Source organism: Lepisosteus oculatus, chromosome 16 (assembly GCF_040954835.1).
Source record: "Lepisosteus oculatus isolate fLepOcu1 chromosome 16, fLepOcu1.hap2, whole genome shotgun sequence".
Taxonomy (NCBI): Eukaryota; Metazoa; Chordata; class Actinopteri; order Semionotiformes; family Lepisosteidae; genus Lepisosteus; species Lepisosteus oculatus.
The window spans coordinates 2960803-2974147 of NC_090711.1; the positions used below are offsets into that span (position 1 = coordinate 2960803).

General features: G+C 50.2%; 2 protein-coding genes across 4 annotated transcripts in view; both read right to left on the reverse strand.

The window, feature by feature from the left end:
• Positions 1–1276: 1276 nt before the first annotated feature.
• Positions 1277–6341, reverse strand: tubb1 (tubulin, beta 1 class VI). 3 transcript variants are annotated; one of them, XM_006639705.3, is made up of 4 exons: positions 6143–6263; positions 4899–5007; positions 4025–4135; positions 1277–3524 (listed from the first exon to the last, which is right to left on the reverse strand). In XM_006639705.3, the coding sequence occupies exons 1-4, from the start codon at positions 6197–6199 to the stop codon at positions 2422–2424; spliced, it is 1380 nt and encodes a 459-aa protein (XP_006639768.2). In that variant the 5' UTR covers positions 6200–6263; the 3' UTR covers positions 1277–2421. The 3 variants fall into 3 exon arrangements, with proteins under 3 accessions (XP_006639768.2, XP_015220708.2, XP_069035489.1); XM_015365222.2 differs by lacking the exon at positions 4899–5007 and having other exon boundaries at positions 6143–6321; XM_069179388.1 differs by lacking the exons at positions 4025–4135; positions 4899–5007 and having other exon boundaries at positions 6143–6341.
• A 2827-nt stretch (positions 6342–9168) lies between these two features.
• LOC102686783 (piezo-type mechanosensitive ion channel component 2) overlaps positions 9169–13345 on the reverse strand; it is a 43055-nt gene continuing 38878 nt past the window's right edge. Inside the window, exons 51-55 of the mRNA XM_069179500.1 lie at positions 13054–13223; positions 11989–12105; positions 11464–11543; positions 10571–10796; positions 9169–10275 (exon numbers count right to left, since the gene is read on the reverse strand). Of these exons, the coding sequence (XP_069035601.1) occupies positions 10020–10275; positions 10571–10796; positions 11464–11543; positions 11989–12105; positions 13054–13223 (849 nt within the window). The 3' untranslated portion in view covers positions 9169–10019. The remainder of the gene's footprint in view (positions 10276–10570; positions 10797–11463; positions 11544–11988; positions 12106–13053; positions 13224–13345) is intronic.

A 13345-nucleotide genomic window follows, 5' to 3' on the forward strand; every position in this document is an offset into this window, starting at 1 on the left:
AAGGGGTTCACACAAGGCTTTCTCATGGGCTTTTTGGATAGATACTTGATCTGTTTATAGACTTGTATGTTGTTTTTCACATCTGCTTGAGAGGCCTTACAGTGTTTTGCAAATATATTTAAAACAACAACAACACAAGGTATACCATTCTAGATATAACATGAAATAGTTTATAAAAGCAAAGCATTGTAATTCTTCAACTGGAAGAAGGCTGAGAAAAAAACAGAGGGATTAACCTGATATTAGCATTGATGCCTGAAGTCCGAGCGTCTTTGTAAGCTCTGGGGTCTTGTAAAATGGAATGAAACTACGATTCGAGCGGTGGTGTTTTCCACAGAAGGCCAGCAAGGCTCAGCCTGGTCAGTGCTGGAATGGGAGGAAACCCAGATGCTGCAGGACGTGGTGTAGGAGAACCAGTAGATGGTGCTCTTCCCTGGACCACTGGACCAGACTTCACAAGCTCGTGCTCCAGTATGGTAACTGGGGACACTGTTGTAGGAGGGGGGCTCCTTTGAATGAGACCTTAACCCAGCCTCTCAGCTGCATGCTCAGAAAGTACGTTTAGTTCTATATATAAAGTACTTTTGATCTGTTGTGATAAAAGAAGGTTCTCTCTGTGCATCTTAAATTGTGAGAATTATGTACAACAGCTGAAGCAAATTAATATAGATGACTACATCAAAGCGTTCTCTTCTGTGACGCTGGGTGGGGCTGTTTGTCCTTCAGACGTTTGCCTTTGTCGAGTGTTTTTGTTCGAGGGTGAAGAAACCGGCAGCCTCGCGCGTGTGTGTGCTTATCTGCGTGTGTGCAGGGACTGGTCCTGTGCAATCTCTTCCCCTTCATGCAGGCGCGCGGGGTGTGGTGATGTTCTTTCTTGCTGAAGTTCTCCCTCGGGCCAGTGGAAAAGCCACAGTCTAAGAGACAGAACCCAGAGGAAACTTTGGGTGTTTCCGTGGACTCGTGTTTGGCAGACTGCAGCTGATGTCAGATGCATGTTCATTTAATGTCCTCTTCAGAAAATTCCACCCGTGTTGGCTAGGAATGGACAAAAGACTCCAGAACCGTAATATAGTCAATGGAAATGTTTAGTATTCTGCATGCAAAATTCAGGCACTAAAAATGATCACAACTTAGATCTAAGAAAGAAGAAAATCTTTTAGCTGCTCTTTTTGTTTAAAAAAATAGTGATCTCGGAAAAGTACGTTTCTAAAAAATATTTCAAATTTAATCAAAAAGCGAATGAGCACCTTTTTAATGATGTATAATTACTACTTCCTTTGTGCTAAACAACACATTGTAAGTTTATTATACAGGTGTATATACAATTGTTTGAAACATAGCTACAGGCTCAAAGTTATTAAGGAGAATTCAGTGTAAGAAATGCTTTTTGGATCTATGTAGCTTAGATACGAAAATATCTTGTATCTTTGTATCTATTCTTATTATATTGCTCTTCAATGGTACTGCCTACTGACATTTAAACCTAGCACTTTCTGTCAGTCTAGGGCAGCTGCTGTGCTACCCTGCTTGGATCAGTTATCCTCTCTCCCAGAGTACAATCTACACACAGCAGGTGGGTGACTTCCCTAGAAAACTTTGCATATTTCCACGTAACATATTACATAATGTAACATATGACATGTTATCCCACACCAGCCTACTTGGTGTGGACTAGGGTCCCTAAGAGCTACAGGGTTTTCTGATTGGCAGCACATCCTAGCACTCTGTTACCTAATTGAACCAATTAGTGAGTAAGTCAAGACTAACGAAGCCACCAATTAAAGGATAGGGGTTGAGGAGCTCGGGGGCTGGAAACTCACTGGCAAGGACACAAGCACATAGAGACTCGCCAAGTGCTAATTCACACAGACAGCCAAACACAAAGCAAAACTTGCTGTAATAAATAGTCAAGGAGCAAGCCGAGCAGGCAGAAGACCCCCCCCAGGTGGGGGTTGCTTATTTCTGGGCTTAAAGTTCGAAACACTGTGGCGTTGGGGTACCAGCACCAAGCCAGCAGGGCTCTTGTGTCTGCTGGCATTCATTTCAGCTGATGTACCGAAGAGCAATTAACATCTGACTGCAAAGGAACTCTTAAATGCCAGTGATGAAGCAGAGAAAGGCGTTAATTAAATTCTAGGTTCCAGGAGATTGGGGAGCAGATGGAAATAAATAAAAACAAACACAGAAGACACAGTGGTGGCTGACATTCTGCACCAGCTCATTCATCACCTCTGCCCTCCCAACTCCACCCTCAGTGTGACTCCCTGTGTTACCTAAAGAGGCTCAAAACTTTGCGACTCCATCCTGCATTCCCATCCCCAACACCAAATCCCTGACATAAGTCCTATTGGATAAAACTCCCACTGAATATACAATATAGCAATATTCCTGTTGGTCCCGGTCTCTTGTTTATTCAGTCCCCTATATGTCCTCCACCTCCGTCTGTGCTAGCCCCTGTCCACCCTCTTCCTCCCCCTCCTCCTCCTCTTCCTCCCCCTCCCAGTCGAGGTCTGCCGTGGCGTCCTGGTACTGCTGGTACTCAGACACCAGGTCGTTGGTGTTGCACTCGGCCTCGGTGAACTCCATCTCGTCCATGCCCTCTCCGGTGTACCAGTGCAGGAAGGCCTTGCGCCGGAACATGAGGGAGAACTGCTCCGAAATGCGGCGGAACACCTCCTGGATGGCCGTGCTGTTGCCGATGAAGGTGGAGGCCATCTTGAGGCCACGGGGCGGGATGTCGCAGACGGCCACCTTGACGTTGTGCGGGATCCACTCCACGAAGTAGCTGCTGTTCTGCTGCTGCATGGCCAGCATCTGCTCTTCCACCTCCCTGGTGGACATCCGGCCGCGGAAAATGCCCGCCACCGTGAGGTAGCGCCCCCGGCGGGGGTCGCAGGCCGTCATCATGTTGCGGGCGTCGAACATCTGCTGGGTGAGCTCGGGCACGGTCAGGGCGCGGTACTGCTGGCTGCCCCGGGCCGTCAGCGGGGCGAAGCCGGGCATGAAGAAGTGCAGGCGGGGGAAGGGCACCATGTTGACCGCCAGCTTGCGCAGGTCGGCGTTCAGCTGCCCGGGGAAGCGCAGGGAGGTGGTGACGCCGCTCATGGTCAGCGACACCAGGTGGTTCAGGTCGCCGTAGGTGGGCGTCATGAGCTTGAGCGTGCGGAAGCAGATGTCGTACAGCGCCTCGTTGTCGATGCAGAAGGTCTCATCCGTGTTCTCTATCAGCTGGTGGATGGACAGGATGGCGTTGTAGGGCTCCACCACCGTGTCGGACACCTTGGGCGAGGGCATCACGCTGAAGCTGTTCATGATGCGGTCGGGGTACTCCTCCCGGATCTTGTTGACGAGCAGCGTGCCCATGCCCGAGCCCGTGCCGCCGCCCAGCGAGTGCACGAGCTGGAAGCCCTGCAGGCAGTCGCAGCTCTCGCACTCATTCCGCACCACGTCCATCACGCTCTCCACCAGCTCCGCCCCCTCCGTGTAGTGCCCCTTGGCCCAGTTGTTCCCGGCGCCAGAGTTCCCTGCAGACCAAGAAAACAGAGCCGCCGAATGAATCTCCCCGACCGACAGTCCTCCATACCGCTCGATGCATGCTGCGTCTGTTGCTTTGTACCGCCATCCTCGCTCAGTAGAATGGCCATTCCCAATGGGAGGCGATTTCCTTGATGAGTAAAATCCATCCGCGTTCAGTCCTGGAAGCTTTATCCTGGAAGAAGATCGCGGCGAGACAGAGCCTCTCCAGGGAGGTGCAGGACGCTAGGGGGGACCACACCCTGGATGGGTCACCAACCCATTAACTCAGCCACATGTACTGGGGGCAATTGAGAGACACCATCTAAACTGACCAGAGCACTGGGTCTGGCGGAAGCCAAAGGCTTTATAAGCTTAATAACAGCTTCTGAAAAGGAGGATAAAGAGCACAGCAATGACACTGGTACCTGCTGGATACAGCAGTCAGCAGGGAGCCTGCAATGATAGCTCTGTACGGCCTGCCTGCATGAGTGGAGTCACACTGGCTCACCATGGATGAAGTTGTCTGGTCTGAAGAGCTGTCCTATCCGGCTGCTCCTCACACTGTCCATGGTCCCGGGTTCGAGGTCCACCAGCAGGGCTCTAGGGACATACTTGCCGCCTGAAGTTGCAAGACGGGAAACACTTACTTCAGACACGGAGTGGGTCTGAGTCTTCATCTAGCTCTCTGTGGTTTTTGATTACAGTATCGTTGCCTAGTCTATCAGTCTGGAACTCCCAACACAAGGACGGAGTCACTCTTCCTCACCCAGCATTGTTATCATCAGCATATGAAGCACTATGGGAAGCTTTGGGAAATGCTTTTATGAAAAATGGAGAATGAAAATCCAGTAGCAGGCATTTCATTTCAAGCTACTAAAATGTAAAAACAGGGAAAGAATGCAAGATATATCTTGTCTGTCCTGTCTTGCGGGTGAGGTGTGTGAATGCACTGTCTTCCAATGGCTACACAGAAGCAAAAGTACTTTCATTGTTTGACTTCTTCTCCAATAAAAGAAATCAAGATGACTGCAAATTAAACAACTGACATGACATGATCTTTAGTGTCTGAAAGACTTAGGATCACAGATGGAAATAAAGATGCGATGCATTTAGGCTTCAAAATAGGAAGTCATTCTTTCACAAGGAGTTGTGAGAATGTACAAAAAATTTATAGACCAAACACTCACAGGTGTAACTCTGTGATTCTTTAAGAAGTGATGAGAATTTTGGACCGATTAGCCACATAAGCAAGATTTGATTAAGCAAGGTAGTTAAGCTACCTCCTACTTTCAGATTGCTGTGATTTCAGCTACTCCAATGATATAGCAGGATCCTGACTGGGACCCAGTGTTTCAGGGGCTGAAAAGGGGGGGTGCTTGTACCATGTGCCTCATTGAAGTAGACATTGAGTCTTTCCAGCTGCAGGTCACTGTCCCCTTGGTAGGTGCCCGTGGCAGTGATCCCATGCTCATCGCTGATCACCTCCCAGAACTGTGAGCGCACACAGAGACACACACTGGTCAAGCACTTACAACACCAACCCAATGTGCCACAACGTATTTAGTCACAGAAAAGCCTCACCTAGCTCAAAAAGCAGAGGGGAGTGCATAAAAGATGCATTGCATGCACTGTGTATGTGACAGACTGCCTGAGGCCCACTATCTCTTTCACACTGCTCCATGCACTGGGGGTGATGCAGCTCTAGAGGTCGGGCTCGGAGTCAGCCAGTGTACCAGCTCTAATCAAGCTTTCTCTCTGTGCACTTTCTAAAGCTCCTTGACTCTCTCACTGTTACCCCCTCCTGACGGACTGCGATGCCTCCCTTTTCCCTCCCTCGCCCTCACAGCAGTAACTATCTGAGTCACACTTCTCCCCCTTATCTCCGGACTCTGGGGTGGGGGCTGGGTAAGATACACCCAGCGTCACCCAAACTTTAAAGAGACAGTTTGCATGCCCTTACTTAGCTCGAATGCAAATATGTTTAAAAATACCCCCTTTCTGTCCTGTTGTTACAAACGCCATTTGCATACAACTCAGAGCTTACATTGCATTTCGTTCTTTCGCTGTTTCTGCTAAGGCTACATTTTCAGGATTTTGAATGGAAGAGCAGGGTTCGTTTTAAAAAATGAATTCTCTCAGAAGCTGGAGCCTGGCATGCTTCGATTGTCATTTATTTTTATAATGAATATACAAATATAATTTAAAATAAAATAATAACCATAATACCACATGAAGCAGATTATTTGAAATAACTTTAGTACAAATGTAATTACGCGTATCTGAGGTTTATTTCTTTATAATATAGGGTTATGCTTTAGGTTGAGTTTATCCTGCTGTAATTCTGGATGAGTCTTGCTTAAGTTGCTGTGCTGATGATGCCATACCTACAGTAGCTCTGAAGCACTATTTGACTTGACTCATAGTAAAAAATAAGTTAAAACTTAGACAAGAGCTCTTTCAAAATTATTTCTGTAATATGTGTAATTGTGTGTTTTTAAAAGCCACTTTCCTGGAGGAGTATATATTTCTATTTATTTAAACATATCTCACATTTTTCAAGCAAGCAAATTGCCTCTTCACCTTCCTGCCTGGATGAAGCAGACAGACAGACGCACAGATCTCTTACCTTGGACCCGATCTGATTCCCACACTGTCCGATCTGCAGGTGGACGATCTCGCGCATTGTGAGGAGTGTGGCAGGACACTGAGACACAGGCTGAAGGCAGACGAGTCTGAAACACAGCTCGCGGTCCAGACATGCCTTATATACTGCCGCTGATGTCACTGGCAGGGAGGGTGAGTCCACCTCACACAGCCAGCACGTGAAGCACGCTTGCACACACAGCGCAATGACAGGTTCACTGGTGACAGGCGTGAAGCGAGCTTTTCTACACACTGCACATTTTAACACGACAGTGCAAGACACCAGCAGGGAGCCTCATTCTGCCCCACAGACAGAGAAGAGTGCATAGCGATTCTTGTACATTCTCAAAAGATCTCTCTTGTGACATTTTCTGACAAATACTTTCACAGTTATTCCGCTTAGGAGAGACTTCCAAGGAAACCAGCTTGAAACTGGAAATCAGTGTTATGTTTAATGAGGCCCAGAGGTTCATTAGTGCTCTTACCTGAGCCCCAGTGGGTTACGGGTGTCATGAGGATCGCTCACATGGGGGCGCCCTCAGGACAAGCTCCCAGCCTGCAGCCCTTATCTTCAGCTGTTTGCATGTGATCGAAACACCCTTCCTAACTACTGCTGGTTCTTACATTTGGAGCGATGCATTCTCTAATAAGGCTCCACGGCCGAAACGTTGTGTTTTCTTTCTTCTCTTTTCAGCATGGAATAAACGTATGACTTATTCTCTAATAACGCTGACAGATAGAAGCTGAGGATACTTGGTAAAAAAAGCGTGTTTAAAATCCCCTCATCCCCGGACATCACCCCGCAGTCCCCTCAGACGCCACCAGGGCAGGGGGACACGTCGCTCACAGAGGGGACGCTTTCACGCCGACTGTGCCCTTATTTGGTCTTGTCATGCAGATGCAGCTCGGGAGATCTATCTTTCAGCACAGCTGCACAGCTCATTTCTCGCGGGGACAGAGATGGGGGTTGTGGTGAACGGGATTCGCCGCTCTGCCGCTCAGGAAGCGGGACAGTGGCGACGCGGAGCTCTGACGGGGCTCAGTCTGCCAGCGTGCTGCCTGACAGACACGAGACACAGCCGCTGGCTCACCGGGCCCTCTTGCCAGCATTATTATTATTATTATTATTATGCACAATCGCAGTGCGGTGGCTCTCCGGCTCAGGATCTGCGCCTGTGGCTGGAAGGCTACTCCGTTGGGCCCCTGAGCAAGGCCCTTCACCCCAGCTGCTCCAGGAGTGCTGTACAATGGCTGACCCTGCACCCTGACCCCCAGGTGGGGGTATGCGAAAAGACAAGTTCCAAATACAAGAAGTTGTATATGGCTAATAAAGTGATCTTATTAAACAACTTTACTTTATAGAGCACTATTTATATTCAAACTACCAAAGTACCATACAGAAAACTTGACAAATCAGCACAGGATGAAATTTAACACCAGACACCAGAATTCTGACTTAAAAAGCAGAGGCAACAGGTAGGTTTGGGTGTGGTCTTGAGCCCGACAGAGACTCGCTCATCCTGATCTCGCCGGGGAAGGTGTTAAGAGTTAAGAGTGAATTAAGAGTGCCAGCGACAGATGGTCTTCCGACCTAGCGCTACAGTCCCGAACAATGGTAAGACGTCTGGTTATCGGACAGAAACGACGGGCCCTGTGTACGCGGGTGTGGGGGTGACTGAGCTGAAATCCTTCAGGGTCTCAAAGCCGAGGCCCCGGACGGGCAGGGGAGAGGAAACCGGCGGAGGGAGCCGCGCGCCCCAGCGGCGGCCGGCCGATAACCCGCCCTGCGCGCCTTATCTGCGTGGGCCAGCACTCCCGTCCCTCTGACAGCGTGGGGCCGATCCCAGCAGCCCCCTCCCGCGGGGGTATGTCGCAACAGGAGCGGGGCTCCACTTCCCAAAGCAAGAAGTGGAGAGCTGGTATCTGCGCTGTATCACACACACACACACAAATCTTCATTTTCTAAATTCGTTCGGGGCTTTAAGATAAGAGTGGAGTCTCTTACACATGATTGCAAACACAATGGCCACATGCTGAACATCTATCAGACTGCTGTGTCCCAGCTCCAGACCTCCTACAGTGCTTTTGCCTTTATGATATAGAAAAAGCTCAATTTTAAAAGCATTAAAGATGCAGAGCAGACGAATGGGTGTGACATAGAGCTACCGTTACAGTGAGTGACTTCACCGTCTTTAATGAAAAGGAGAATATACTGTATATTAATAATAACCCTTTACATTCGCATATTTGCCTTAAGTAAGTCCATGCAAGAGGTGAAATGCTATTAATAATAAAGTCAATAAATTCTTCAGTAACAGCGGTTTTATTAACATGGATGATCACTAAAGTTCATGACAAGCAATTTAATTATAAGAAAGATGCATGCACTTGATTGTTCAGTCTGCAAAATCAGCAGATTACTCTCTAAAACAGGTGGTGTTGGAAGAGTCTTTTATCCCTACAGTCTGTTGTTACTGGCATTGCAAGGTTTCTAATATGTTTCAGCCTGATTAAGGCGGAGCACATTAGAAATACTGACCACCCCTTAGATTGTATGACAAGAAAAAAGCAAACTTTTGTCAGATTTAAAAGTTATTTTTTCTTCCAACGGTGCAGGCAGAGACCTTTAAGGTCCGCTGTAGAGGACAAGCAGTGTCGTGACTGGCTGGGCAGGTCAGCAGGGACAGCTAAGCCTGACCTTTCAGGTGGAAAGTGTCTGAAAGTGTTTCAGCTCTTTGCCGTCCCACACTGACTCTCGATGCGAATGTTATTACATATCGCCCCCTTGTGGACCAGTGAATAATCGCAGGCCGTGTTCAGGAAGATCTGCAGTTAAGCAAGACAGTTGCACCCCGAGAGCCGCCTAAACAGATTTGTGCTTTTGTTATATTTATATATTTTAAAAAAGGCATGGATGAAAATACTGAGTTCTCACAGAAATGTCCACAGCTTTCCTCTGATGCACTCTTTTGGTGGTCTTATCTGCTGCTGAGCGACCACAGACAAAATCCGGGATGAACTGCTCCAACAAAGTCTCTCTCCTGTGGGCCAGGATGCTGTGAACTGAGTCTGATTCCCAGGTTCAAAGGTCTGCTTCTGCTGGTAAAGAAAACACTGTAGTTCGAACATCAAGTCTTCGGGCCATTCGTTCACTATCGTGTCGCCCGATCTTGTCAGAAGCTAGGCAAGGCTGGGCCTGCTCAGTGTGGGGTGGGAGACCTCCCAAGACAACGAGGTTTCTGCTGTAAGGGGTGTTGCTGCTGTGAGTGCTCTCTCCTCGGGGCCAGAACTGGACAGGACCGGGATGAGAGCAGGGGTGTGAACACCGGTGTCCCAGGTAAGCTCCGGCCTGAGCTTGTGTATCGAATTAAACTGCTGACTCGCTCCTCCCCCTGCCCTGCTGTGTAGTGAAGCTGCTGGTGCGTGATGGGTGTCCCTCCTATCCACAAAAGCACTTAGGGATTCTTTGGGATGAAAGGTGCTATATCAATGCACAGAATTACCACCACCAAAGCACCGCAATTCATCAGTCTTTCGCTGCTCCCATTCCCTCCTCCTTCTCGTCTGCTTTTACCTTACTTTATCATTATTAACTATAAATACTTGATCACGCAGTGATTCGGCACCCACAGGTGAGGGGGTGCCTGCGTGTGCGTGTCCTGCCCTGCAATCGGCTGGTATCCCGTCCGTGGTATAATCCTGACTTTTACTCCCTGTCTCCTGGGTTAGGTTGGGATTTGCTTGTGGCTGGACGTGTTTGGCAGTTTTAACAGTCTCCTCCTCCCTCCCTTTGGAACGGCAGAATTCCCTTCTCCCGTCCTCTGCCCGCCCCCCTCATTTCCTCCCCTCCCCGCGCCTCCTCAGCTGCCCCCCCTCTCCCTCGTCATCTTGATCATGGTCTCCGGGGAGCGGTAGAGGAAGATGAGCTTGGCGAAGAGCTGCTCCTCCAGCTCGAGCTCGCCCGTCTCGCGCACCACGAAGATGTCCGTGCACAGCTTGAGCACGCGGTCCACGCAGGGCAGCTCCTCGAACATGATGGAGCGCGAGATCCCGTTGAAGAACTCCCGCACGAACTTCCCGATCACCAGCACCACGGACATGTACAGGCCCACAATGCTGCAGGGGAAAGACGAGGAAGCAGCGGGGCGGAGGCAGGCGATCGGTGGGGGGAGAGGGGAAGGGGAGTTGCCGAATGAAGGAACAGGAGAGCCGCAGGGTGAGAAGGAAGAACGGGCAAGAAAAGCAGGAAACAGGAGATTTGCAGGAGGGATGAAGAAAGAGAGGAAGAGTGAAGGATAAGAAAAATGGCAACACGTGACCTAACCTTTACGGCAAGCATCACCTGGACAAGTGGACTGAAATCGCTCTGACACGGTTTTGGAAGGGAAAGCAGCGGGCTGGCGTCTCTTACCCGTATCCTGCCAGGAAGCCCAGGCTGGAGGGGCTGACCTTGTCGTTGAAGACGACGATCTCAATGCTCTGGCAGCCGGCGGGCGCGCGGCCTGGCGGGCACTCCTGCACGACCCACCACTGCGGCACCTGCCCCCCCGGCTCGCTGGAGCTGGCCCGCCGCAGCCCGATCGCCACGGGCCGGAGCGCGGCCAGGGTCCGGGGCTCCTCGGTCCCGTTCGAGTGAGCTGCAGGGGGGGCACACAGTGTCAGGGCAGGGGCCTGCGAGCCCCTGGGGCGTACGAGTGGAGCTGCACAGCCCGGCAGAGGGACACACCGTCCCTCCGCACAGACCCTGAAACCCCTTGAGCAGCGCAAGAGCTCCGCGCTGCCAGGAGCAGAAACCAGAAGGAACACGTTCACTGCGACACAGGCTTGCAGCTGCCTAGATCCGATCGAGTGGCACTTCACCTGCAAAGATGAGCTGCACCGTTTGCAGTGAGCAGCACTTTAACTGCGAGACAGAACTTCCTGAGACACATGGTACTAGCTGTATTCACAGCCTTTTGCTCAGATAACACATTTTGCTGCTCTTTTCTGTTACGAAATGATTCCAAAACTATGCTGAGGCGAGATCCCAAAACTCAGTTTTCTAGTATTGGACAGGCAAGGCAGTACTGCTAGTTCTCTGTGAAAGTTAACTCCGTTTGATTAATGTAAGAGTTTTATCTGGGTCCAGTCTTTTGTCCATACTAAATGGAACGTTTGACCCACACGACAAACAATGATTTCAAGCTCTTAAATGTAATGGAAGCCGACAGAGGTCTCATTCTGAATTGGACATGGAATCTACAATTGCCTGAGAAGCCTAGAGCCCTTGATTAGGTCAAGGGCATGATGCAGAAGGAGACCCACCTACGTCCAGCCGGTGTGCGATCTTGGATTCTGGGCCCGATGGAGCCCGGATGTATTTAGGCAGCAGCGACTTGATGATCCTGAGCGGAAAAAACACCGTAATTCAGCACCGCTGTCCCCTACCGATTCATGCCATTGTCTTCACTGAGGTTCAGGTCAAGCACGGCTTTGAGGGGGCGGTATAACGAGGGTCACGTGTGCTTTGGGTGCAAATCATGTTCTGGACGAAACTGCGGCACAGTAAAGGGGGGACTACTGTTGTCAGCTTCCAGCCACCCTGACAAATTGCATCGTCAATTGCAGAACAGATTCATTCATTTTCCATTTAAATCAACAAAAACCTAGAGAACACAATGATTTTAATAACAGAAGCCAAATCTGCCAAGTGAAAGGTCTGCTACCGTGTGGCAGAGGAGCATCTTTTGTTGGTAACCTCGCGACGGGCGCACGTTCCCTTTGAAGTCAACACACGACGCACGGAGCGCGTGGTTCGGTTCTGTCTACCCGGAGAGCGTGGGGACTCACACAGGCTGGCCGCGTGTGCCGCGCAGCATGTGCACGAGCTCGTCCCTCGTCCTCTGGTCCTCGTACTTCACGGTGTGCTCCCCGGCGGTCTGTGCGTTCATCACCAGCGAGGCGTTTCTGCGCACAGCGACAGGGCAGAAACTCACCGACGCAGGCAGAAGGACGCACAAGGGCAAGCGCCCATGCCTGATCCTCAAAACGTGATTGTAAATAATAACTAAGTAAAGTAAAGAAGGCTGTGGAGCCTTCTTCAGGTGGGTGGCATCTTCTTACACTGCACAGCCGAAACGTTGTGTTTCTTTTCTTCTCTTTTCAGCAGGGAATAAACCTTTACTTATTCTTTTGCAGCCCTGATTAACCATGTTATTTACAATCGCGGTTTGAGAATCAGGTGTGCGAATTCCTACGCATGCTGACGCAGCTACACAGCAGCCGTATCACCCTGCAACTCACAACTGGCAACCCACCGAAGCTAAGCAGGTGTGAGCCTGGTCAGTACCTGGATGGGAGACCTCCTGGGGAAAACTAAGGTTCCTGCTGGAAGAGGTGTTAGTGGGGCCAGCAGGGGGCGCTCACCCTGTGGTCCATGTGGGTCCTAATGCCCCAGTATAGTGACGGGGACACTATACTGTAAAAAGGCGCCGTCCTTCGGATGAGACGTAAAACCGAGGTCCTGACTCTCTGTGGTCATTAAAAATCCCAGGGCGTTTCTCGAAAAGAGTAGGGGTGTAACCCCGGTGTCCTGGCCAAATTCCCCCATTGGCCCTTACCAATCATGGCCTCCTAATAATCCCATCTATAAATTGGCTTCATTACTCTGCTCTCCTCCCCACTGATAGCTGATGTGTGGTGAGCGTTCTGGCGCACTATGGCTGCCGTCGCATCATCCAGGTGGGGCTGCACACTGGTGGTGGTGGAGGGGATCCCCATTACCTGTAAAGCGCTTTGAGTGGAGTGTCCAGAAAAGCGCTATATAAGTGTAAGCAATTATTATTATTATTACCTACTTGCACCAATCAGGGCACGGCCCTCGCTCTGTCCTCACAGGGTGAGCTGCCTCCGTACCTGAGCAGCGTCCAGCGCAGGGTGACGTAAATGTGGGAGGCGTTGCTGAGCTCCTGGATCATGGCTTCTCGGCTGGCAGGGCTGATGCCCCACACCAGGCTGGCGTCACTTTTGATCTTTGCAGCGACGATGTCCTCCGGCAGGTAGTTCACAATGAACTGCATGGCCAGCTGCCAGGGAAGAGAGAGAGAGAGCAATTATATAGCAATTATATAGCAATTATATATAGAGAGAGAGGGAGACACGAGATGGAGTGATGATGAAGGTGCTGTCGGGCCGGACCGGAGGAGCC